This window comes from Dipteris shenzhenensis, chromosome 1 (assembly GCF_047967505.1).
Source record: "Dipteris shenzhenensis isolate YYH24624 ecotype China chromosome 1, Dip_SZ_1.0, whole genome shotgun sequence".
NCBI classification, from domain to species: Eukaryota; Viridiplantae; Streptophyta; class Polypodiopsida; order Gleicheniales; family Dipteridaceae; genus Dipteris; species Dipteris shenzhenensis.
This window is the reverse complement of record NC_141596.1, coordinates 26,467,792-26,493,557: the sequence shown is the minus strand read 5'-3', so window position 1 is coordinate 26,493,557 and position 25,766 is coordinate 26,467,792. Positions and strand designations below refer to the sequence as shown.

The 25,766-nt window shown below is 40.3% G+C and overlaps 1 protein-coding gene across 1 annotated transcript in view; it reads left to right on the top strand.

Moving 5' to 3' along the window:
- LOC147905621 (Pentatricopeptide repeat (PPR) superfamily protein) overlaps positions 1–19,312 on the top strand; it is a 61,100-nt gene extending 41,788 nt beyond the window's left edge. The window contains exons 4-13 of the mRNA XM_087373635.1: positions 7,825–7,904; positions 13,287–13,371; positions 14,203–14,622; positions 14,876–14,983; positions 15,247–15,314; positions 15,417–15,504; positions 15,599–15,670; positions 15,774–15,827; positions 18,643–18,785; positions 18,874–19,312. Coding sequence (XP_087229761.1) covers positions 7,825–7,904; positions 13,287–13,371; positions 14,203–14,622; positions 14,876–14,983; positions 15,247–15,314; positions 15,417–15,504; positions 15,599–15,670; positions 15,774–15,827; positions 18,643–18,723 — 1,056 coding nt within the window. The 3' untranslated portion in view covers positions 18,724–18,785; positions 18,874–19,312. The remainder of the gene's footprint in view (positions 1–7,824; positions 7,905–13,286; positions 13,372–14,202; positions 14,623–14,875; positions 14,984–15,246; positions 15,315–15,416; positions 15,505–15,598; positions 15,671–15,773; positions 15,828–18,642; positions 18,786–18,873) is intronic.
- Positions 19,313–25,766: the final 6,454 nt, after the last annotated feature.

Here is a 25,766-nt window from a genome sequence, read left to right as displayed (position 1 = left end):
CCCCGTTGCCTCCACATTTAAAACTCAGCAGTAAGGACAGCCCCAGATCAGATGATGATAAGGCTGAAATGGCCAAGGTTCCGTATGCATCTGCAGTTGGTTCTTTGATGTATGCCATGGTTGCCACCCGTCCGGATATTGCTTTTGCGGTGGGAGTCATCAGCAGGTATATGGCAAATCTAGGCAAGCGGCACTGGGAAGCAGTGAAAGGTGTCTTGAGGTATCTCAAGGGTACCAAAGACTTGTGCATATGCTATGGTAGGCAGGATGCATTGGTGCATGGTTTTACAGATTCAGACTATGCAGGGAATGCAGATAACCGGAAGTCTACTACCGGTTATATTTTCACATTTGCAGGAGGTGCTATATCATGGGTGTCTCGGTTGCAGAAATGCGTTGCACTGTCAACTACTGAAGCTGAATATGTTGCAGCCACTGAGGCTTGCAAGGAAGCAATATGGCTTACTCGGCTGGTGGGAGACTTGGGCATTACAGGAGATATGCCAGTTTTGCATTGTGATAGTCAGAGTGCTATCATGTTGGCAAAGAATCCGGTCTTTCATCAGAAGACCAAGCACATAGATGTGAAATATCATTTCATCAGGGAGGTACTGGAAGACAAGCGACTTGAGCTTGTGAAGGTGCATACTGATGATAATCCTGCAGATTTGCTCACTAAGAGCTTGCCTACAGAGCGGTTTGCACATTGCCGCCACATCATGGGATTAGGATGAGACCACTCTTATTTTATGGTCTTGTATACAGTAACTGTATATTGCTGTAATTTTTATTCTTTTCTCCCCTTTAGGCATATTGGCCTTTAGGTGGGAGGTTGTTGGGGTAAAGGCACATTGCCACCCCTTTATTAAAGTTATGACACCTATGACTGTCTTAAGACAGTCATAGGGGGAAAAACCTAATCCTAATAAAACTTAAGAGTTTGTGGTGTGGCTCATCACTTCACACCCGCACATTTGGAGTCTTCTCTCTCTCCTACTCTCTCCCTCTTGTACATCTACCACTCACCTTCCCCCTTCAGTTGTAGTATCTGAACTATCCACTGAAAAATCTGAGATGCAAGACAAAAAGGCATAGTGCTCTTCCACAAAGTTGGCTGTAACATCTCCCCGATCATATGCATTAGGAGCTGATGCATCTGACACAGTCATACCGGAATCCTTTTCTTTTCTTTAGCTATGCGCTTCTTGCATTCACCAATATAATGACCTGGCTTCTTGCAGTAGTGACAAATGCCCTTCCTTTCAGGCTTATCTGCATCACCCTTAGACTTATAAGAGGGCTGCATATGTGCGGGCTGATTGGCATGTTGCTTTTGCTTCCCTTTTCCTTTGGGCTTAAACTTAGAAAGCATGGCATGCTTGTGAGCCCATGTTGCCATATTTCTTCTTGTCTGCTCTTCCTGCAACAGAAGTCCTACTAACTCGTGAAAAGAAAGAGGATTGTTGCTTCCCCTGAATGACAAATTCAGCGAGGTGTGGAAACCAAGATAAGACTCAGGAAGAGAATTCCGAGTGGTAGTGGAATAACTTCATCTATATTCAGCAACTACTCCCTCAAATCTTGAAGCTTTGTAAGGTGAGCATTCATTGAATCTCCCTCATCCATATGCGTATGAGATAGAGCTCTCTTCAGGAAGGAAACTCTGGCATCATGTCTTGTTGCAAACATACTCTCCAAAATCTCCCAAGCTGCCTTTGAGGTCTTGCATTATTGAATGTGAAAGCCTTTGATAGGTTGTGGCAGTAATTGTCACTGTGGGCAGATTTTTTTTTGCAAACTCTGGTAGTGCATTTTACATCCCAGGAAGGGATCTTACTCGTCTAGTTTGATGTGTTTTTTGAGTTTATTTGGCAAAAATGGCTCTGAAGGTGTTCGGAGTCCTCACACAGGAGGATCAATTGGATGGCGCCAACTACTCCTTGTGGAGTTTATGGTTCGCAACATCTTGGTTCGCAGACATCTTTGGGACTATGTCAATGGAGATGAAGCAAGGCCAGATTCTGTGGCTACACCTGTCACTTCTACAACTGGAGGCAGGGGTAGAGGTCAAAATGCAGCACAAGTAATTGGAGCAGCTGCTGCTCCAATGGCTCCCACAGCAGCAGAGGAGAAATGCACCACAATGCTCTACAAATGCCAAAAAATTTACAAAGAAAATCTACAAAAAGTGGCAAAAGTATGCAATGACTCACATTGAGTCCAAAACTGCTTGTAAATCTCCCAAATGCTCTTTCAACTACCAAATTGCATCCGAAATGCAAAAGCCCGAAATTTCTGCAAGAAATTGTACCTAAAAGGGGCAAATGAACTAAAAGCCCCAAATTTGTGCAATTCTTTGCAATAAATGCAAAAGCCCCAAATTTGCTCCCAAAATGCCAGCCAAACAATGGCTATCTGCAAGAATGCTTGCCAAAAACACATGCAAGGAAAGCTCTGCAAAATGTACGGACACCTTCAACCTGTACCGAACTGACAGTACGGAACTATCAGTGAGCTTGTACGGACGAAATGGTACGACACATTATGTGTACGGATGACTGTATTGAAACTGTACGGCAGTTCTGACAAGAATGTACGAAACGTGCTGTACGACAGTATGGATGCAGTTCGCACATGCGGTTCTGATGCTGTACGGATGACGGCAGGCTTGAATGCTATAGGCGCACGGACTACCAATAACAGTACGGTGTTGACGCCTGCTGTACAGAGTACGAATGTTGCAATACGGCAGTGCAGACTGGTATGGATGGCGTCAGTAGAAACGTACGGCGGTACGGACAACAGTACGGAATCGTTCAGTCGTACGGACTATACAAAATGGAGGTCGTGAGTTGGAGCTAGAGGACGGGATTTGGAGGCAGCTGTATAGCAGGAGCAAGAGCAGGGAAAACCCGCTCTGACACCTAATGTGGGAGCAAGGTGAGCAATGAGCAAGAGTGAGAGTGAGTAAACGTAAGTGTACTAAATAGAATGAGTAGAATGAGTAAGTACAAAGAAAGAGTGAGGGGTTTTGTCTAAGTGACAAAACCCTATTCTATCTACTAACCGTAGTTAGGGATTGGACTGTGGCTAGGGGGAAAAATCTCAAAGAGAAAAAGTGCCCCTAACCTACTTATTACAATACATTGGCCACTGCCTAGAATATGATAATAATTCTAACAGGATTTAGCTTAAGTGGAAGCCATAAGGAGTTGCCCACAACCGAAGAACTTGCATGAAGTTCGCAGTTTCTTGGGCTTGTGTTCATACTACCGCTGCTTTATCCGTCATTTTGCAAATATTGCAGCTCCTATCCATACTCTGTCTAAGAAAGAAAGGGAGTTTGGGTGGACAAAGGAAGAGAATGACTCTTTTGAGGAGTTGAAACATAAACTTATAACAGATCCGGTGCTGATTTTACCCGATTTGCGAAAATCTTTTCATGTGCACGCGGATGCTTGTGGTAAGAATGGTATTGGAGCTGTTCTAACACAAGATGGGCACCCTGTAGCCTATGAGAGTCGTATATTAAAGCCAGCTGAGAAGCATTTGCAGATCTATGAGAAGGAGATGTTGGCTGTACTTCATGCCTTGTCTACCTGGAAACATTATCTCCTTGGAGCTGATTTTACGGTCCAAACGGATCATTAGTCCTTGCATTACTTTTTGACGCAGTCCAAGTTGTCTGAGAAGCACATGAGGTGGGCAAATTTCTTGTCTATGTTTCATTTTCAGATTGTACATGTTGAAGGCAAGAAGAATGTGGTCGCGGATGCCTTGTCCCAAAAGCTGCAAGTTTCAGCTGTGACAATTGCCTATTAGAATGAGCTTGAGGTTATGAAGGATCAATATGTAGATGATGAGCAATATGCTGGAATTTATGATCAGCTTAGCAATGGGCAGAAACATGACCATTATGTGCTTATATGATGATGCTGGGCAGGCTGTGTGTCACCCAGCAGTTGAGGCAAAAGGTCATGAGTGAATGTCATGATCCACCATATGCAGGACATCGGGGATGCTACAGTTAAGGCGGTGGAGCATTTCTTTTATTGGCCTACGCTGTGTGGTGATGCTGAAGAATATGTTCGCACATGCATGACCTATCAGAAGGTGATTGGAAGACTCTAAGATTGTTACATTCTTTGTCCATCCCAGATAGACCATGGGAAAGCATAGCCATGGACTTTATTTTTGATTTGCCTGGGACCCCTACTTGGGGCAGATCATATGGCGAAGTTATTTATTAATATTTTTAAATATCATGGCATGCCCAAGTCTATCATGAGTAATAGAGATCCTCGCATGACCAGCTCATTTTGGCTTTTTGATAAAATGGGCACTAGTCTTCAGTTTTCTTCTGCTTTGCATCGCAGTCAAATGGGCAATCGGAGAAGGCTAATTCCACAGCATTGAATTTGCTGAAATGCTATGTTTCGGAGCACCAGTCACAATGGGAGAAATTTCTACCGTTGGTTGAGTATGCATATAATAACACGGTACATTCTTCTACAGATAAAGCTCCATTCAAGATAGTGGAAGGCAGTCGTAAGATTCCACCCATTCTACAAACCAAAGATAAAATTTTTGAGGCTGATAAGTATGTGGAAAGCTTGGATGTAGCTTATCATAAGGTGAAGCAAGCACTTCAGTGGGCACAAGACAAGCACAAGAGGGAAATAGACAAACATTGTCGTGAAGTGGTTATTAATGCAAGTGATTATGTCTTGTTGCGTTTTCAGAAGGCAAGGCTAAAAAGTACATTGGGTCCTTTCAGATTTGGTTTTAATCTTTGCTATTTTCTTTTTCTTTTGCTATTGTTTTTGTTTGCAGGAAATCGTGGATGTTTGCCTTCTTTTTCAAGAGGGGGGTATGTCACGAGGACATGAATTTATGGGACTTTTGATTTGCGACTCCCGTAATTTACGCGTGACTACCTTGAGCCTCTGGGGCGCGAGAGTGTGGCCTTGTGCACGAGACTCGTGGGATTATAATTCCTAGTGGGCTCTTGGAAATTGTGAATGTGCGCCCAGTTACTAGGCAAGTAATTCCTAGGACCAAAGTGTGCAACAGGAGGTCAAAAGTGTGGTGCAATTAAAAATTGCTATTTTGGGTATAGGTTTCTAAAATCAGCACAAGACACCTGTTTGGCATTGTGGAGGCCAAAAAGCAAGCAGAAAAGTCAAAATTTTATTGGAGGGTTGTTTTCTGGACCACATAAGAACAGGGAGAGTCAAGTCACGAGCTGGGGAAGTGCTCTAGGGATATTCTATCATATCGCCTTGCTGATTTTTGACTACCAAGGCAATGTGTGGGCTGCCAGGGCTACTAGAAGCTCAAAAACGAAATTTGTTTTGTGCCAAATGAGAGTAGAGGCCAGTGAGATCTTCAGCCCTAGGAGAGGGTTGATGGTGTGTGGGGCTGCAGTGGTGGTAGAAACACTGTGATAGGGCCTGGTGGCTATGAGCCTGTATGGCCCGTAGAAGTCTGTCTGGCTGGAAAAATTCAGTGATTGTGCTCTTGAGTGGAGTCTGTGTGTGTGTCGGGATCTCCCGTTTGGGCCTTGTGCAACTGCTCTGTGCTGCTGTACGACCTCATGAATGAAGGCTGCGGAGCATCTCTAGTCTGGGTAGAGGATAGGAGAGTGGGTAGAGAGCTGAAGCCATCTTTGAAAAGGTAGTGGTATCGGCCTTTAATCTTATAGTACATTGGGCACCAGAAAGCGAAATGCTCCTTTGACTCTATCTCCCGGGAGTCACACAAGGTGCAAATGCGGCCCTCTTTAGGTAGAGTAAGCGAGGTGGATCCGTGTATATCTATGTGGGTCGATGAAGCCCTCATTCGAAATCCGTAGGCAGTGGTTTTCAGAAACTAAGCTTTAGGGGGAGCTCCCTATGTGACTATAGGAGATCCTCTCAGATGACTTGGTTCACCTCGTGGTATGTGAGCAGGATAGAGATGATGTCAACGCTGACTGGAAGGGTGGTATCTTGTCTATATCGAGCCCAAGGCGGCTCTCAAGCCATTTGCAAGTACGTGCATACCAGCATCTTTGGCCTCCCTTTGCTGCCAGTGTCATGGAGATTATTAACGTCTACACAAGGCTGAAGGGTCTATAGGACTTTTAAAAACCCACAATACAATGAAAGGGGATGGGCCAACTAAACGAGCACCCATACACAAAATGACGGCAAAAATAAATGCATTATGCTGTCGCTTTGCAAGAGAGAGAAAACAAAAATAAGGAACAACGAGGGGAAGTCCCTGGTCATTTACCGATTGGTTAGTAATCCATCTGAGTGACTTGACTCATGTATGATGTCGATGGGAACAACTCCATCGGAAGAGTGAGGAGAGACAAGATGAGCTTGCCTGAAGAAGAAAATCAAGGATGGTTTGCTGATGCTAAGGTTGTGTAGGTCCCTCCCTCCTATGCAGATTCTGTAAGGTAGCCCAGTGTCTGACTAGTGCTACCGTGAGCCCAATGGGCTGTCTCCCCACGTCGAATAGAGAGATGTCTGCAGTTCTCATGTGAGTGTCGTTGGGTCTATTGAGTTGTGCACTTTGGGTCTCATACTACGTCTAGTCCCCTGCTGCTCTTGGCCTGGGTCATCAAAGAACAAATCCGTGATCATCCTCTAATTTGGCTATGACAAGGTCCCTCTTGTGCACTCCTCTATGCTTGCATCATGAGCTAATGTCTATGTCTCTGGGAGTCAAGAAGGAAGGTGGTCACACGTCCCGATCAGGGTGTGCTAGGAACTCTTTGAGTGGGCCGAAGCCGTTACCGAATAGATAGTGATGCCATCCACGGATCTCATAAATTATAGGGCATCTGAATGCAAAGTGCTCCTATGTCTCTTGTCTCCTCACATAAAGTGCAGATCTGTCTCTCACGTGAAATGCCCTCTGCTTGTGTTGTCTCAACCCATAGCTTGTGAGAGAGATAAGATGAGATGATATGATACGATTTGTATTAATTTCCATTGGAGACCCAAGAGAATGCATGGGACAGATCGACAATGCTGATAACTGCTCTCAGAATAGCTGGTTGATGTTCTAGGATTGTCGATCAGACTAGTATTTGTCTGGCTAGCTTGCATGCCATGTCCAAGGTTTTGTGTCAGTGCCCCAAAACCTCCTTCAAATATGATCCTAGCTGTTTGGCTGGTCGACAAAAAGGTCTTGTATGTTGTTGAATGAAATGGCATCCATAGGGTTTTTCTCCCTGATGTGCATATAAGCTCGTCAATGCAGAAGTTTGTGTTCTTCATTTTCTACTTCACTACTTGCATATTTTGTCTTCTCGTGGGAGCTTTGGTTTTATCCAACTGCCACTTTCCACTTCTAGATCATGTGAGCTGGTCCTCATTATGCATGTTGTGTGTCTCTTGAACACTGAGATATCTTCGTTAAGGTGATCTAGTCTCTCATATTTCAGCATAGGATTGATCTCTTTCCTGTAAAATTCTGTTTTTCGTCCTGCTTCATGCCATAGATTATCCAATATTTTCTTTGTTACCATTGATTAATTCCTGCCATGTTGTCATGAAGACCTATAGCATTTATCCTCCAAAATTCCAGCCTTTTATTTTCCTGTTTTCATGCTAAATGTCTTCATGATTGAAGACATCCCATTTATTTCCATGGCTACTACTACATGTTTGACTGCTTGCAAGTCCTGTTTTATCAAATGATCAATCTTAAGTTCGTTTCCCAACAAGTTTAAGATAATATGGCTGGCACATTATAGCAAAATGTTTTGTAGTGTTGCTTTTCATTGGGTTCATATGTATGGGCTCACTAATTCCTGCAGCATTGCAGCTGGTGCCATGCTCTAAGTGTCGATATCAATATGAGCTCATCTCTGGAGATGTTGTGAGCTGTGAATCTGAGTCCATAAGGTTAATCCTGTCAACTTGCTCTTTTTTTATAAGTTTTTCAAGTTTATTGGATGCATGTCTTGCAAACTCTTTTGTGAAGCTTCTACATTGTATTTAGGCTCGAGACTTACTGTATACATTCGGTCACTTTTACATAGCAGTTTGTTTCTCTATTGTTGCTGTCAAAAAGGTTGTTTCAAAGAGTGCTTATATTGTGCTGAAAGAATGGTATGGGTGTAGAAACGCCCATGCCTCTGCATGCACATTAAAAAACAAAGTGGAATTTAATAATAGGACTAGTGTAATCCATTTGCACCGTTGATGTTTTCACGACTGGAAAAAAGCACAGCAATCCTAGATGGTGGCTAGCTAGGTGTGTCATAGTAATGCTATACAAAACAGTTTCCTATTTTTAACAGAAAGTCAGGTCTCGAGTATGAGAGAAGACATGATATTGCACTCTACGCCAAAAGAAAATCCCACGGATCTCTTCCAACTGCCTCCTAGATTATGGGTAAATTGATTTGTATGGCATGTTTCTCTCTCCTTAATCTTCTTCCAAAATGTGAAAGCATCTACCATTTTACATCAAATTGGCCAGGTTAGATGAGGATATTTCACCAATGGTGTATAGTGTTTCACAAATGGTATACATTCACCAGTGTTTCACTAATAGTACACATTCATTAATGACTCTATATGTACTCCTTTGGTATCTATCCATGTCTTGAAGCCAATGTCATCCCCATAGGACTATTGTTGCAGCTGTGGGCAACCCTAGGGTTTCACCCTCTGCTTGCAGATTTAACACTCATCAGGCTACACCATCTTAGCAAATTTGTAGTGGACACTCGCATGCATAGTCAACTAGAGAAAAGGGAGATGTGCAACTTTTTATTTTGCCAAAGTGCCTATTCGCTAAGATTAGCATATTGGGGGGCTGGGAATTAGGCAACCTACATGTTTGTACATACAAGGAAAGTTTTATGGTGCAACTTGTGAGATTGTAATCATCAGAGAAGAAAGTGATACTATGGCAACTCTAAACTGTATTTGCATGCTTTCTTTCTCTCCCTGATTTCTCAATGTTTTTTGTTGTGTTCAACTGGCCTATGGGTCAGCACAAAACAGGAAGCATAGTGTCTTCATTTTGTTACCTTTGTATCATAGCAAAATTTGGACGATCTCGATTTCTACATCAAGACCCCCTACCACCTGCAGACCTGGAAGCTCCCCATCAGGAACCTCACAATGTTCTGCACTCTCTCTTTCACTCTTGAGCTATTCTCTTCCTCTTGAAAATCATGAGCACAGGGATTCCTATTCCTGTCATCCTTTTTTCTTCTACTACTTTGGGAACTTATTATCTATAAATCCTAGAGGGAGCAGGACTGGACTTTGGAGCTTGGAAGACGAGGGTGGAGTGTGAGGATGAGAATGGAGCATGAGATTGAGGAAGCCGATCCCAAGGAGAAGAATGGAAGATGAGCTTGAGGAGGACAAGCTCGAGGATGAAGGTGGACGACAAGCTTGAGGAGGAGGATGGATGATGAGGGTTGTAAATAAAGTATTTGAATTGCATGCAATGTCCATACTTAAGGCTTGTTGACCACAGGGTTATAGGCCATTCTATGGGATATCCATAGGTGCCACTTATTCCTTGGTATGTGCCTTGTAGGCCTAGTTACAGTCAATCAGGTCAATTGGTACGATTAGTACATGTACCACTTAGGATAGTTAGGACACTTAGTCTAGTTAGGGCACTTAGCCCTAGGGGTTTTGTTATGTTGGCTCTCTTTTGAGCCTCCACTCAGTTTTTGCAGCACTTCATTATAGCATCTCGTTTTTTTTCTTCTCTCCCTCATTTTTGAGCTTCCATTGCTTGCCCTAGCCTACAGTGGTATTAGAGTAGGTTAGGAATCCATTCCCTCAACCATTGACAGCTTTTCCAAGCTGTTTGGCTGCCCCTGGAGCTCTCATTCTTGCTGGTTGGTTCATTCTTAAGGCATTTGCAGCGAGCTGAAGCGGTTCAGTGCTGTTTCGAGCATTTCCATTTGGCATAGAAAATCAACGTTTTGGAGCCCCTTTTTCAGAAATCGGTGCATTTTACCAGCATTGATTGCTGTACGGGTTGACGCGTGGGGTAGCCGCCTGTTGTAAGAAATTTCGCATAGCTGTACGGCCTATACGGGCATCCATAGGGTGCATTTAATGCATCTGCATACTTGTACGGACCTGTACGGAACATTTAATGCAGTATGGAGGTGTACGGACTTGCTAACGCCAGCTTTTGATGCTGTACGGATCATAATCATACATGTTGATGACTTGATCATCACAAGAAACTATAATGCAAGAATTACAGCCATAAAGAAGCAATTGGCAAGGAAATTTGGCATGATGGACCTAGGACAGCTGAGTTCTCTCTCTTTACTCATGGAGAACATAGACAACCGACCATAGATGTTAAAGCTCAGCTCCTCACCAATCAATCCCATTGCCGTATCACACTTCTCCCTCTACACAAACAAGTCCATGGGGAAGCCACTCTAAGGGTTTGTCCCTAAAAATGGTTGGCACGATGACAAGTCCAAAGAGCTTAGGCAATAGTGGCATTTAGGGAACAAACCACTACTTATGAGACACAAGAAACAATAGCTTCTTGTGTGTCATGAACAGTTTATGGTAATAATTCCAAAGATATGAGGCTGGAACTCTGGGCTTGAAAGAAGCTATTAAGAAATTGTAGATGGCAACGCCAAGGATAACGAAGGCTTGTAAGCAGAATCTTGAGGCGTGGTTGGGCGAAACTACTCCAACCCTAGCAAGCTCTTCAATGAAGCTTTTTGTAATGGCTTTCTTACTTCGTGGAGCACAAATGATCTATATGGCAGGGGATCTTATGAATACAGACTATTGCTAATTTGCGTGACAACATGGTTGGCGATTTGATGACCAAGACATACATGTAAACACTTGATATGCATTTATTAGTGAGTAAATTGAGTGAGTGAATATGGTAGTGATGTGCTAGGAAGGTTTCAGATGAGATGGCTCTATGATGACACATTTTCACCCTCAAAACTCCCATATAGAAGGCGAGACATCGGAAATGGAGAGTATGCCATTGCTTTCTGGATTTCAAGAAGATCTTCAACGTAGTACCATGAGCCCTCCTCATCTCATGACTTCAGCACTAGGTCTTGCACATGACATCATGTGGGTAGTCATCGCCTTCTATGAGGAGGCAGCAAAGTCCACACACCACACATGGACCATCTGAGGTGGTGAGCAGCACTATTGGAGTGAAACATGGATTCCCCCCTTCCATTTTCCTTTTTGGGCTCTATATTAAATAAGGCTCAACAGTAGCGCGAGTCATTCCACTTTGCAGGTTAGTTGGTTGAAATAGTCAGGACATATGTTTGCTTGGAATTCATTTTCATAGGCCGCAAGTTCATCATGAAACCTGTAACGTAGGCATGCTACTAGAGGACATGCATCACTAGCGAGGGTGGAATGACAGTGCTTCTAGGCAAACTTCCAGTGTGAAAATACAAAGTCCCTTGTTTTTGACTCCTTATTCTGACAACAGCTCTATATATAGGAGGCTTTTGGACAATAGAACTTAGAGAGGACGAGTGAGCAAGATTGCAAGACTTCAAACTTCTACAAGTCATGATGCTCTCTTGCATCATCCAAGAGAATAGTTGCATGCCATATAATATATATATGTGGAGTTTGCAGAGCGAGATCTCTACACATAGGATGATGTGGTTCTATTCCTAAAAGATGAAGAATATAGAAGAGATTCATTGAAGAATTGGGGCTTAGGTTGAAACTGCTCCGTTGTAGGGACATGCATGAACTCAATTGCAAGCAATGGAGGCAACCAAGAACAAATGTTAATATAGGGCAGGAATTGAGTGGATGGGCTAGATGCATTGGATTGTCTTGACAAAGATCTTGCCATTTCTTTAGTCAGCCAAGGGAGAATCACTAGAAGTCAGTATTGGGGTGCTGATTTACTTTAGAGGCACAGAGGACTCCACCTATATGGGATAGGAGCCACACTCAAAAGCCATTATGATGCAGCCTTAGTGAGCCTTACTTGTGGCAAGTGCTAGAGAATTTCATATCATGGCCCAGCAAGAAGCAACCAAAAGTAGCACTTTCATCGATGGAGTCAAAGTAGCAAGCTGCTTGCAGTTTTGACATGTGAGGCAGTTTGACACGTATTATTGTTAGCAGGATTCCACCATCTGCATTTGTGACAATCATGGCAAAGACTCCTATGTTCCATGGTCACACAAAGCACATCAAGGCTCAGCATCATTTTGTTATAGTCGTGTTACCATTCAGTATAGGAGATTGATCCAGATAAGCATTTTTTTATAATCATGTTATCATTAAGTATAGCAGATTGATCCAAATATCAGCCATGTACCAGGCCCGTTGCATGGTCGAGATTTGTTCCTAGTCTGAGGGACACGTGCTGGACTCCATGTATTGGACAGGAATGGCAAGAGACCTACAAAATGGCAAGGAAGCTGTTTTGGTCGGCTCCCAAGCTGGCCAGAAGTTGATGCTTGGTTGCTTGTATTAAATCCTGATATCTTATTGACTGACTAACTAGGTGAACTTCCAATCAGAGGAAAAGAGGTAAAGCTTCATGACTTTTGTGAGACCAGTAATGAAAAAATTCTAGTATTCTTATGTCATGAACTTTTATTAATGTTTCTTTCTGGGATCCTCTACGTGAGAGATGTGTGCAAAGAATTCTTTGAAGAAAGTATTTTAACAGTAACTTGGCTGTATGGCTTGCTGAGGGATATTTGTCCCTACAGCATCTTTGGATGGAGCCAGGGTTTTATTTTGAAATCAGGGTTATAATATATTCTCTGCATTTTATTTGCTGCATGCTACATGTTCTTGTTTTGAACTCTTGATCAGTCACGATGTGTATGCACTAATCTTGCAAGCGTAAACACTGCATCTAGCTTATTCCAATTATTTGGAATATGGTTGGATGTCAAACTTTTCATTTTACTGATTTTGATAACCCAAATTCGTTTCTTTTCGTTCCAGGTTTTACTGAATAGCCTTTATTCAAAGTAAACATGTCTGCTAGCCCACATGTTATTGTATGACCCTTTTTTTGGACTTAACGCAGCTAGATTTACTTTCTCCAGTTCTGCTCAATGAACTATGGTTATGAAACAAGTTTCTGCTCTCTCTGGTTCTATGACCTTGAGCTGTGTCTGAATTTTGCTAGTCACCTGTGCGTATGCCCTTCACATGGAGAAAAACAACAGTTTGAAAATTTGCAGACCTTAAAAATAATTTAGTGGACAGTGGAAGGAACCCGTTCTTGCATCTTACCTGATGTGGTGTTATTTGCAGTATGAACATTTCAGCTATTGAAAGGGGTTTGAGAGTGCTGCAGCTGAAGAAGCAGCCTTTTCCTGCTGCAGTGCACTCTTTTGTGGTAAATTCCATTGCATTGCAGACTTTACATCACTTTTGCTGCATAATAACTTTATAGCTGATATGCATGATAACTATTGTAAAGCTTTTTGTGACCTCACATTGTTGATAGCTTTAGTGGAGAATTTGTCTGATGTACGCCAAGTGAGTTTTGATGGCACGTATAGGAATGTGAACATGGTAGCATCTTTTGAGGCTTAATGCAAGTTGCAGCAGCTTATTATGCTAGCTCTTATCTTTTGTAGTGTTGCTTTTTGTTGACTGTTTCCTTCTTTGGAGCTTTGCTCGCAGTCTATTTGGTGAGCATGTTGAATTGATGAAAATATAGCTCTCTACAATTCTGATGGTTGAAGGGATTGCAATAAGCAGATTTGAGTAGCTATGTTCTCCACTACTAGCCTTTGTTTTATTTGAGTATGAGATTTTCCTACAGAAGTGATAGCGACCCCCCTGTGAAATGACTGCTGGACTGAAGGTAGCCCACTTCTCTGTCTATGCTAAGACATATATCAATGAACCCATGTTTATTTTCAAATTTAGCGTCTCAAACACTGGAGTTCATGGAGCTAATGCTTTGAACCTATCAAGCGGACCCAATATTTTCTTACCAACATTTAGAACTTTGTAACATTGTCCGTTGTGCTTAGAAGACCACTGCAGTTGTATAGTTGTGTCTCCTGCATGGAATTAATCTCTGTTGTCAACCTGCAGATGCTTGTGTAATGATCTTTCTGAGCATTAACACATTTATTATAGTTTTTTCATATTTAGTGGCTGCATATACTTGTGCCTGAAGGACTTGTTATTATCTTCAATTATTGGCCATCACCAGGTTATGGCTCCAGATGGGCTTGCTCGAACTCACCGGTTTGCCACTGGGTCAGTGGATATCCCAGCACAAGAAGGGGAACGAGTAACAGTAGCATCTGCAGCACCAGTAAACTCCTCTAGGGGATTTGGTCCCTTCAAGGTTAGTGCCAGAGCTCCAGGATGGCGTCCAAGTGAACCGATGTCCATGACAAACCATGCTACAGGACGCATTACTCCTTTACTGCGTGCTCCTCCAAAGTCTGGCAGTGGAGCCGCGCTGGACGCTTCAGTTATTATTCCTACAGCATTTCTGCTAGCAGGCAGTGATGCTGCCACATCTTTTATTGATCCAACTCTTCCAAGAACTATTGCTGTTGGAGTGGCGGCTGCAGCTGTATTTGGAACTGCGGCAAATGCTTTCATTCTACCTCGTTTGAATCAGGTATGGATTTTTTTTTGCACCTGCTTGCTCTTTAAGATGGAGGGTTAGAGTGGCACAGTGGTTGAAAATCATTTGTTGCAATTTTAGCTTCCATCCTCTAATGAAATATGTGGAAGTGCTGATAATAAATTGACTGAAGTGTGCTGATCTTGTTATTTCTTTTGACTACTTACCTCTATTGAAATGATGTATGTGTATATGCTATTTATTCATTGGGGATTTTCCTGCTAATGTACTGCATCCTTTTTTGCAGCTTCCTCAAAGGACTGCTGATGCAATGGCTTTAAGACAGGAGCTGCTTGAACAATATGAGCTTTTGCAGGCACGTCTTAACGATCTGACTCAGGGTGCTGCAGAAGAGGTCTTTCTCTGCTCCTTTTTCCACATTGATCAATGTATAATTTTTTTCAAGAGGAGACTTTACCTTTATCTTCCAATCAAAGGCTTTCTATTAAAATTTAAGTCAGTGAACCCAAAGGTTCCCAGTTGAAAGCATATTTGGACTGACAAAGATGGGCAAAAAAGTGTCATATTTGTAAAACAATGTGATTTCGTGTTAAGTATGGTTGCACCTCTTATATGCTACATTATTGAGAGAATGTTTCATGCCTGGATGGTACTTAGGTGCGTATGCTGGCTCGGATGTGCCAGTTGCAGAACAAGATGGAGGCTGTCAGGGAGCCAACTTACAGGTTGGATATAACAGTTTCAGATATCTATTGTATTGGGGGGAGAAAAGAGAATGATCTGGGTTGCTCACTCTGGACTGGCCTTGCTTGTCGGGGATTTGATAGTGCCCGAATGGAGAGAGTGCGAAAAGCTCGAGCAGGACTGGATGAGCGATTAACAGCCAGGCTGGAACTAATAGACAGCTTTGCAAAGGTGAAGTCTGTCTTTTGTGAGGATTCTAACTGTAACTATGTCTCCAATAGTGTTCAGTTTTCAGCTTCGTACCTTTCGTTCTGTGGTATCACAGGTAGCTTCTATGATCGAGATTGAAGTTGAGATGGATGCAGATGTCTTAGCTGCAGAATCCGGAGGTGCTGTGGTAAGTGCAGGACAATTTTCTGGGTTCATTGTTTATGACGGCTTTATTATCTTCTACTTCCGGTGGATACATTCATGGCCTTTTTATGTGTATCATTTTGCAGACTAGTATAGCAGAACAAATTGAGCAGTTGATGGAAATTGAAAATTTACAGAAGGTGTGCTTCCTTAAACTTATAGTGGCTTCACAGAAGGTGTGGTGCATTCATTTCAAGTGACTGCATATTTTGCGTCTTTGTCCTTGAGAGGAGAAGCTAAGGTTTTAGGGACTTGAAAACTGTGGTTTGAGCATGGTCTTGCCAGATGATAGCATTGAGCAATAAACATAGGCATGTATCCAGCTCTTGATGACAGACTGTCTGGTCCTACCTTTGTTTTCAACTTTCAAGGACCCTTGTATACCGATGAAAGACAGTGACCATTAGAGACTCTTAAGCCTTCTGTCCTATGCAGGTTTTTCCATGTGTACATGTTCCCATGCTACATTTTACCCTTTCTCTTTTATTTTCTGTGTTGAAATTAGCCGTTCAAAGAAATTAAAATGGGACCATTACTCCTATTGAGTCGTTTGCACATCAATAGATAGATAAAGGTCATAGATTGCAGAGTTGGTTAGTGGTTGTTTACCTTGACAAGCACGACTAGTGGAGGGCATTTCTCTTAGCGTGCTCCTTCAATATCAACAGTTATCTTATTCTTTCCTTTTGCAAACAGGCAGCTCCAGTCAGAGGCTGAAGTAGCACAAGCTCCAGTCTGAGTGTGAATGAGTGGGGGAAACTGAGTGTCGGTATTGTTCAAGCACCTGAGGCATAATTTAGAGACTTGAAGGCATGAGCATTGGGTACCTTTGTTCATTTACCACTCATATAGAGGGGCTTGAGAAAGATTTGTACGCCCAGACCGAGGCCAATATTAACTACTCAGCTAAAACTCTGTCATAATAAATTGATCTGGACATTAGTCTACCTAGTTCTAGATATTTATGTAGCCAGGAACCACAATCTGAGCCATATCAAATGCAATAGCCTAGAGGTGATAAAGAACCTGTCTGTGCAAATAGGGCTTCCCTTCTGCCGTAGCCATATTTGAAGTGTAAGCCTTCAAATCTCCTTGATCCAATCACATTCTGGCCAGTGCCATCACCGCATGACATTCCGAGAGTGAGTCACGGCCTAGTGCCAGAGTGACTTGCAGACTTAAGACCTTGACCAAAGTCAACGAGTGAAGTGAAAGTCAAAGTTTTGGTTAGAACAAGATAAACAAAGACTTAAGCGATTGATCAAAAGTCAACAGGAGAAGTCTAAGTAAAAGATCCTGTTTCTATCCAGTTAAAAGTTATTTATCGACTGCTACAGGTTTACTCTTTGACTTTCGAAGGACACAGGAAGTTCTTTCCAAAGCCAAACCACATCCTAGGCAAGGATGAACCTAGGAGTGGGAACTTCTCAAGGCATAGCACAAGACATACAAGAGTATACAAGAAGACCAGTCTGAGAGCACCTGGAAAAGAAATTTTGCAAGAATAAAAGGGCATAGCAAAGGAAAGGATTTGATCGGAACATAACAAGGCCCTATTCAATCGAGGACAACTGTTCAGACGAGAGGGGATATCACGGACCGGTACTCGAGAGGCTCCAAGAATAAAAAATTATATGAAAGTTCCCCACATTTTACGAGAAAAGGTAAGTTTTTGAAAAGTTTAGCATCTGAAACGTGGCTACTTTAAGTTGAGCGCCCAACTTTTTGAGGAGCCTCTAGTTTTAGCAAAATACCACTATTATCAATAAGTCTTTGCACAGAAGGCTTGATTTTGTGAAATAAAAAGCAGGCCACGAAGCCTATTAATGGATTATGGAGGAGCCCTCATGCTCATTGCTTTATTTGGAGTGGATCAATTCGTTCGCGAACCAACTCTTGTAATCCGTCTTCTCTGTCAGTAACAAAATCCTATTGGGGTCCAGCCCTTATTTATGGCCCCTAGTGTGGCGCACGCTCTTCTCCTGCAAGAGCTCTTTGAGGTAAGCTTTGCTGTGTTTTTCAATTTCAGTTCTTGAGATCGATTTCCGGCTCTTTCAAGTGAGTTTCTCTACGTATAAAGTGCGAGTTTTTGGAGGGTTATCTTGTGCTTCGTGTGACAGTGGTGTCAGAACAAAGTTCATTCATCTTCTCCTCAAAGGAGGGTGATGATCCAGCATTGAATGCATGCCTGAAGGGTGCAAGGAGAAGCACGCGGTTGGTGACTCCTGAGATATGCTCTATCTCCTATTAGCCTGACATAGAAAAACGCTATCCACTCAATTAGAATGTGCGAATTATAAGATTGGAGCATATTCGGTTGATAATTGATGCTCCAGACCTGCAATCACTGAGAAACAATATCGCTGAAGGAGGGACAACCTTAGGAAATAGAATAAAAAAGATCGTGACCAGCCAGCACATGCATTGTGTTGGAAGCGCTGGGATGACGTGATTGCACAGACAGACGGGGATCATGTCAGGGCACAAGCCTAACTTGTTTCCTTAAGGTAGGGGTTATATTCTGTTGGAGTTGAACACCATGATCTACAGTAACTCTTACTATGCTTCGTATACATGTTCAAAAATGGAAAAGTTAACTAAAGGTAGGTAGTATCTCCACTAAAGTGAAGTTTACTTGATTAGCCAGGTTCATTTAACTCTCATAGAATTGATTCAGGAGATGAGCTCATGCACCACGTTCACCGCAATATCCGTTGGCATTCCGTGCAATTTCTTTTGTCACTAAAAGAAAAACAGTTTTGTATGTTATTCATATTTTTTGAGCTTTTTCACAATCATTTCTGAAAGAGACAGGATTTGCAAGGGTCTCAATGGCTTGGATTCGAATTGACTTGACTGTGGCTATTGTGTAAGGCACTCTTTTATTGTCTGAATGTAATATTTTTGGCTTGTGTGATTCTGGTTTTATGCCTTTGCACTGTGTACTTGAAACAGCAATGGAGACTGCAAGCTGAGGTTAATGATGAGGTTGAAAGGCTTCTGAGATCATCACCAGTTCCACCTGATTCTAGCTGAAGTTGGGATACCAAGTTTTACGTGCCCCCTGTTGATGATAGGCTTGGAGAAAATTTGCGTAGGTACGTGACATTCTTTACCAGAAGCTTCCATTCATGATGCCAGTTATGATTTGTTGAAGGTGGTCATGGCTGTCTTCCCTCTTTGCAGAAAGCTAGCAGCTGCTGGTTCTTATTGCCATGAGGGAAAAGAAGTATTCTGGCTGTCCATGCTGTTATCAGTAGACTTCACACCATGAAAGGTTTGGCTACATGCTTGATGTGCCTTCTCTAAAGGCAATACTTGTCTACGTGATCGTCTGGGTTTTTACAGTTGTCTTTGTAAGCTGAGATGTGGCAGCCTTCTCGGGCCGTATGATATCAAGTGTAAAAGAATAAAGTTGAGGGTAATTGTGTTTGGTTGTACAGCTGTAGTATGCAGGCCCCTTGAATACAATGGCATTAATGCTAGAAAGCTGTATTCAACAAGAAGATTGGACAAAAGTTTGTGCCTCAGGATTGAGGTACTGCAATGCATACCAAGCTGAGGCATCATCAATAGCCGCATATTCTATTCAATGGGAAACAAATATATGGGGACAATAAATGAATATGGAAAATGGTCAATGGATAGCAGCCATCCTGGGCATATTGTCGCATCTAGTTTTCGTATGTGAAATAAAATCACTGCTGCTAATAATCACAAAACAAAATGGACTACCTGTGACATTTCTGTTGGTGATATGCCATGTGAAGGGATTGCTTACGTACTTTCTCCTTGGTATGTTAACGACCAGGCAATGTGTACACCTCATGTGTGGATGTGTGGAAACGTGCGCATTTAGGGTATATGTTAAACAATGGTATACATTTGCCGCTCTGCACTCTTGAAGTTGGTGAGCAATATTAAAGCTACTTGGGCATCATCATCATCATCACTCCTCTCTCTCTCTCTCTCTCTCTCTCTCTCTCTCTCTCTCTCTTCCCAAGAACGATCCTTGGGGAAACACAGCCTCTCCTTTGTTTTTGTTCCACTCTCCCTTGCATACATCTATTATAAATATATATACACTTTCGAATATTTCATGCATTCAAGAAGTTTTTTTCACCAATAACTAATTCCTAACTAAGTGGAGATTACCTAATCCCATGTGGGCTTACATATGGAAGAAGATGACTTGGTCAGCATCCACAATGCGAGGTCTTCCCTTGTTGGTCTTTTCTTGGCCTTGCTTACCCCAGGTTAAGGTGCCATGTGTCGTTAGGATAAGAGAAATCCTTTACACAATGTTTGCTTTTACGATCCTCATATATAGGACGGGGAGATGAGCCTACAATGTAAGGCAAGGAGTATGGGGAAGAGAAGAGAACGGAAGGATGGGCCTACAACATAAGGCAAAGGACATGGAGAAGAGGAGAGAGAGAGAGAATGTGGATGTTACATATCATAAATGACTACAGGCAATACATGCCACCATCAAAAGCTCGATGAGGAAGATATGGCCATGGCGGTCAGCACGATCTCTAACCTCTACATGACAACTTTTGGGTTTTCTTCTCAAAGTTTTGTTTCAAGGAAAAGTCCCTCTATACGACCCATCTTCAACATATGTTCACTATGCAAGGGTTTACGTTTTCAAGGTACCAATATTGTTTTTCGATTTCAAAGTATCCAAGCATTTTTGTCATTGGAGTGCAACATCAACCATAAAAAATTTGGATTCTTCACCATCAATTTGTTTAAAATGTAAATCGTGTTTAACTAGAATAGAAATTCAATTCAACACTCTTAAGATAAGTGACTAAAAGGTTGTTCAAGATAAGTGACCAAAACAATTCTTGTTCAAGCCATGCTGGAGAAAGCTTAGCTTTGACATTGATAAATCTCTGTCTTCATGCAATCCATGTTTGAGAAATTTGGCATTTATTTTCCAATTTTCACAATGTAGAATTTTACTATGTTTGATAATTCAAAAGTAAATAATCTTGAAGACAATTTCGTCCCACCAGTTTTGGCCCAAACATTAAGCACACAAAGATTGAGATATAGGTATCATTTTTTTGTGAATATGAGTCATTCATTCTTCACTATCAAGTTTCAAACTTCAAACGAAATACTTTTAAGGATTTTTGAAATTTTACTTATCTTCTAGAGGTATATCTAGGCATCAACTTATCTCCCACCAATCAAGCTAGGTGATAAGTTTTGCTACCAAACTTATGCATTTTCAAGCAATATGAAGATGAAGATGGTTGAGTTACACATGGAACAATCAAACAAAAACCATATCAATCATTTGCATCAATTTTCCAACAGAGGCAAGTATCGAAGTAGTGGAGATTAATCCAAAAGAGTTTCATTTCATTAACGTTGAGAATAGGTTTATAGAAATTTAGTTTAATTATTGCCAATAGATAGGAGATTATTACAACAATAACAATATAAAGAGACATTTAGAGGGTGAGGTAACTGTCATGAACACAATCAAAATAAGAATCATTGTGCTCGTTAGAATCTTTTGTAAGACAGAGAGAAAACATACAATTTATGGTTGTAACCATGAAAGAGGCATTGGCCTCTTGACAAATCCAAGATGGAAGTTCATTTGTGCATGCAATTATCATGTAGGATATGAATAGCAACATTCATGGTATATTGATAGTGGTACATAATCACAAGAAATTTATAAAATTGTTAATACTCCAAATGCTATCAAAGCAATGGAATAAATTTGAAGGAAAGAAAGGATGCAAATGAGATATATTATATGTTCAAAATCTCAATGAAAATATTATCAATTGAACAGACGATAGAGAAGAATCACATAGTTGTCTTTGGTGGAATCAATGTCTGATTTGAGATAAATTCAAAGAATTTTAAGTCATCAAAAAAGTGTTCAAAGAAGGAAATTTTTTTGAAAATGATTGTTTAAGTCCCCAGTTTGCCTACCTTGGTCGTTTCAGAGTTATGGTACAAGAGGATGGTTATGCCAATTTCAAGAATAAACATCGATCAAAAATCAAAATATTATAGGTATTGCACACTAAAATTTCTTGGCAAAGATATTGAACCATGCAATTTTGATAATCAATTAAGAACCAATTTTAGGAGAACTTCTACCAAGATTTGATTCATTTGGATGTTTGAAGCTATTTGCATATTAGAAGTGTTAATGGTTGATTGTTTTGGTGGGAACTTCTACCAAGATTGATTCATTTGGATATTTGAAACTATTTGCATAATAGAAGCATTAATGGTTCACTTTTTTGTCACTTTTCTTGATGATTATAGCAAATAGTGTTCGGTATATTTGAAAACAACCATCAACAAGTTAAGAGAATTTAAGAAATCGTTGAAAATCTTACTGTAGCAAGATGTTAAGAGATGGTAGAGTTGGTGAACATGTAATTTGCATTTTAAATATTTTGCAAAAAGGGTGGAATCCAAAATTGACTCACATGCGCTCATGGACCTCAACTAAATGCAAAACTTTAGGAAAGGTTCTAGAGCCATGTTGGATGCAACATTAGTGTTAATGCATTGGGCAAAAGCCATTAATACAACAAATTATCCATTGAGTAGGTTACCAGTTGAGGTAGTATAAGTCATGACACCATACAGAGAATTTACAATTACAAGGGGTATGCCTCGTAAAGACGCCCCCATGACTTTTGACATGCCTCCCCATCTTTGCCAAAGGTCAAGAGTAGAAAACCTACCACCTTTGACCCTATGTCAACACTCACTTAGGAGGCTTAGAGAACTAAGCATTCATTAACTTTATGAGATGAGATGTACCACCATGCATCTTTCAATTAAGGAACCACCTTCTTTGTTGTTGAGGTGTCTTCTTGTGCATTAGTTGTTATCTCATGTGTTTTGCACATCCACGCCAACAATTGCCTCATTAGATGCTTGTTGCACCCGTCTTTTACTTGGCAGCTTTTTAGGTCGTGGTGCTCTGGTAGCTTGAGAATCTAAGTAGAAAAATTCGAATTTGTGATTCAAAAAGTACGGGAAAATTAGATGAATGATTCGATAGGGAGAATAAATTGGGCAACAAAACATTGACACGTCACGTTTTTTAAATAAATTGACACATCATCAAAACGTATTCGTATGAATAATTTTATTCGTACAAATAATTTCATTTGTACGAATAAACATGTATTAGTCCGAATACATTCTTCCATTCTTCTATTTAAGTCGGATGCATGCCATTTATGTGTATGTCATGCTTGGTTCTCTAGTCGATCAGAAGAGATCAAAGAAGGAAAAGTAAAGAAGGAAGACCCTATGAGGTTGCAAAAGCAATCTGGAAGGTCTGAATCAAAATGGACTTGTTTTTGTATGTGGGAGTTCGAAGGTCTCTTTATTGAGTGCCTAAGATCTCTCTTATGAGTTGTGTTTGTGGGTTTGTTTGCTTGTTGAGAGCCTTAGGTCTCTTGTATTAGTTGTGATTGTGGGTTTACCTGTCTTGTTTATACGTATGTTGTTTTAGTCTTTTTGCTTGGCAAGAGTGTCTAAAGTTTTCCTTTGAAAATGAAATATAATTGTTAATTCTTTGTTTGAATTAAATTTGTTACTTCTTTGTTTGAATTAATTAAACTTTTTAACATTCTTACACTTTCTTTTGAATGAACATTGAGTATTCTTTCAAAATAATGTGAATGAATGATTTCCATTTACATTGACTCATTCTTATACTTTCTTTTGAAATAATACTTTACATTCTTTTAGGAGAATGTGAATGGATGATTTGCACTTACATTCACTCATTCTTACACTTTCTTTTCAAAGAATACTTTATAATCTTTCAGAGAATGTGATTGGGGATTGGCACTTACATTCACTCATTCTTACACTTTCTTTTGAAGAATACTTTAAATTCTTTTAGATAATGTGAATGAATTATTTGCATTTACATTCACTCATTCTTACATTTTCTTTTGAATGAATATTGAAAATTCTTTCAATAGAATGTGAATGAATGATTAGCACTTACATTCACTCATTCTTACACTTTCTTTGAAATAATACTTTACATTCTTTTAGGAGAATGTGAATGAATTATTGGCACTTACATTCACTCATTCTTACACATTCTTTTGAAAGAATACTTTATATTCTTTTAGAGAATGTGAATGAATGATTTGCACTTACATTCACTCATTTTAACACTTTCTTTTGAAAGAATATTGAATATTCTTTCAATAGAATGTGAATGAATGATTTCCATTTACATTCACTCACTCTTACACTTTCTTTTGAATGAATATTGAATATTTTTTCAATAGAATGTGAATGAATGATTTCCATTTACATTCACTCATTCTTACACTTTCTTTTGAAAGAATACTTTATATTCTTTTAGGAGAATGTGAATGAAAGATTTGCATTTACACTCACTTATTCTTACACTTTCTTTGGAGTGAATATTGAATATTCTTTCAATAGAATGTGATTGAATAATTCATATTTTACATTCACTCATTTTTACACTTTCTTTTAAAAGAATACCTTTACTTCTTTTAGGAGAATGATTTGCATTTACAATCACTTATTTTTACACTTTCTTTTGAATGAATATTTTATATTCTTTTAAGAGAATGTGAATGAATGGAGGAAAGATAAACATTGTTGTACTTGTCGTTGAATTGATGTATCTACAATCTTGTATTCTTGAAAGTGTGTTTGGATGAATATTTTTTGCTTTCAATGAAATATTTATTGTATCGTGTTCCTTTTGCATACACAAGTAATGATTTATGTGTCCTTTATTTTTTAAGTTATATTTTATTTATCTTTTATGTTTTTGCATGCAACCTCAAAAGCATGGTGCGCGGCAAGATTTGGTCATATGTGATGGGGATACAGAAAGTGCATGCCTTAAGTCTCTTTCTTGCAGTGTAATATTGTGGACACAAGTTTATGGGCGGTGCTACTTGCATCAAGCAATATTTTTTAGGGACTGGAATGATGTTGAGGCTTGTACATGCTCTCCGTCTGATGTTATTCCTTTGTGCAAATCATATTTAGAAAAAGTGATAAGAGTGGTTAATCAACCTCTGATAAGGAGTGCTAGAAGTGCTAATGTTAGTGCTGAGGTCGATGAGACAATTGAAGGAGAAGAGATAGAAGAGCCGTCAAATGTAAGAGATACCTCAACACATAATGCAAATGTAGATCTGCAAACAAATAGATCATAGGTGAGCTCCTCAGCACGTCCTGGGAGTGTAGATTTACAAACGAATAGATTGCATATCAATTTTTATGCAATAAATGTCAGTCAAGTAAGGAAAAGAAAAAGAGGAGACCACTCATCTATGGAGAATGGTTTTCTTTGACAAGAAGTGCACGAAGAGCACATGAGATGGATGGAAGCATTTGTAAAAAATGGCATACCTTTCAACGTCATGAGAGGTGAGACGTTCCGTCATGTCATGTGCTAGACCAGAATTTGTTATGCCATATTATAACAAAATAAGAATGGATCATCTTGATAGAGTTAAAAAGATTGTGGAAGATTGTCTAAAGAATAGAAAACAGGATTTTATTCCTACATGCGGGTGCACTCTTGCTTTTGATGGATGGACTAGTAAGTAGGCTAGATCGTTAATAAATATAGTGTGCATTACTCCCAAGGGAACAATGTTCTTGGAGAGTATTGACACCTCCCTAAAAGAAAAAACTACAGCATATATTTTTAAAATATGTGAAAAGTAATTCGCAAAACCAGTGACAGTGGGAATGTTAATGCATTAGTAAGAGATAATGCATCAAACTATAACGCTCCGGGTGAGATGATAATGGCAAAGTATCCCATGATTACCTGGGTTTCTTATGGGGCTCATACTCTAAACTTGTTGTTGAAAGATATCAGACAATTGCCATTTGTGCAACTTGTGCTACAAGATGCTAATGCAATTGTTAGAAGATCAACACTCGACACATGCCCCATTGTTGACAACTTGAAGACAAAACAATGATCATATTCACTCCATTGGCTTGGAAATTTTCTTTGTGATAGGTGCGATCCCTCTTCAATAACAACAATTGATCAT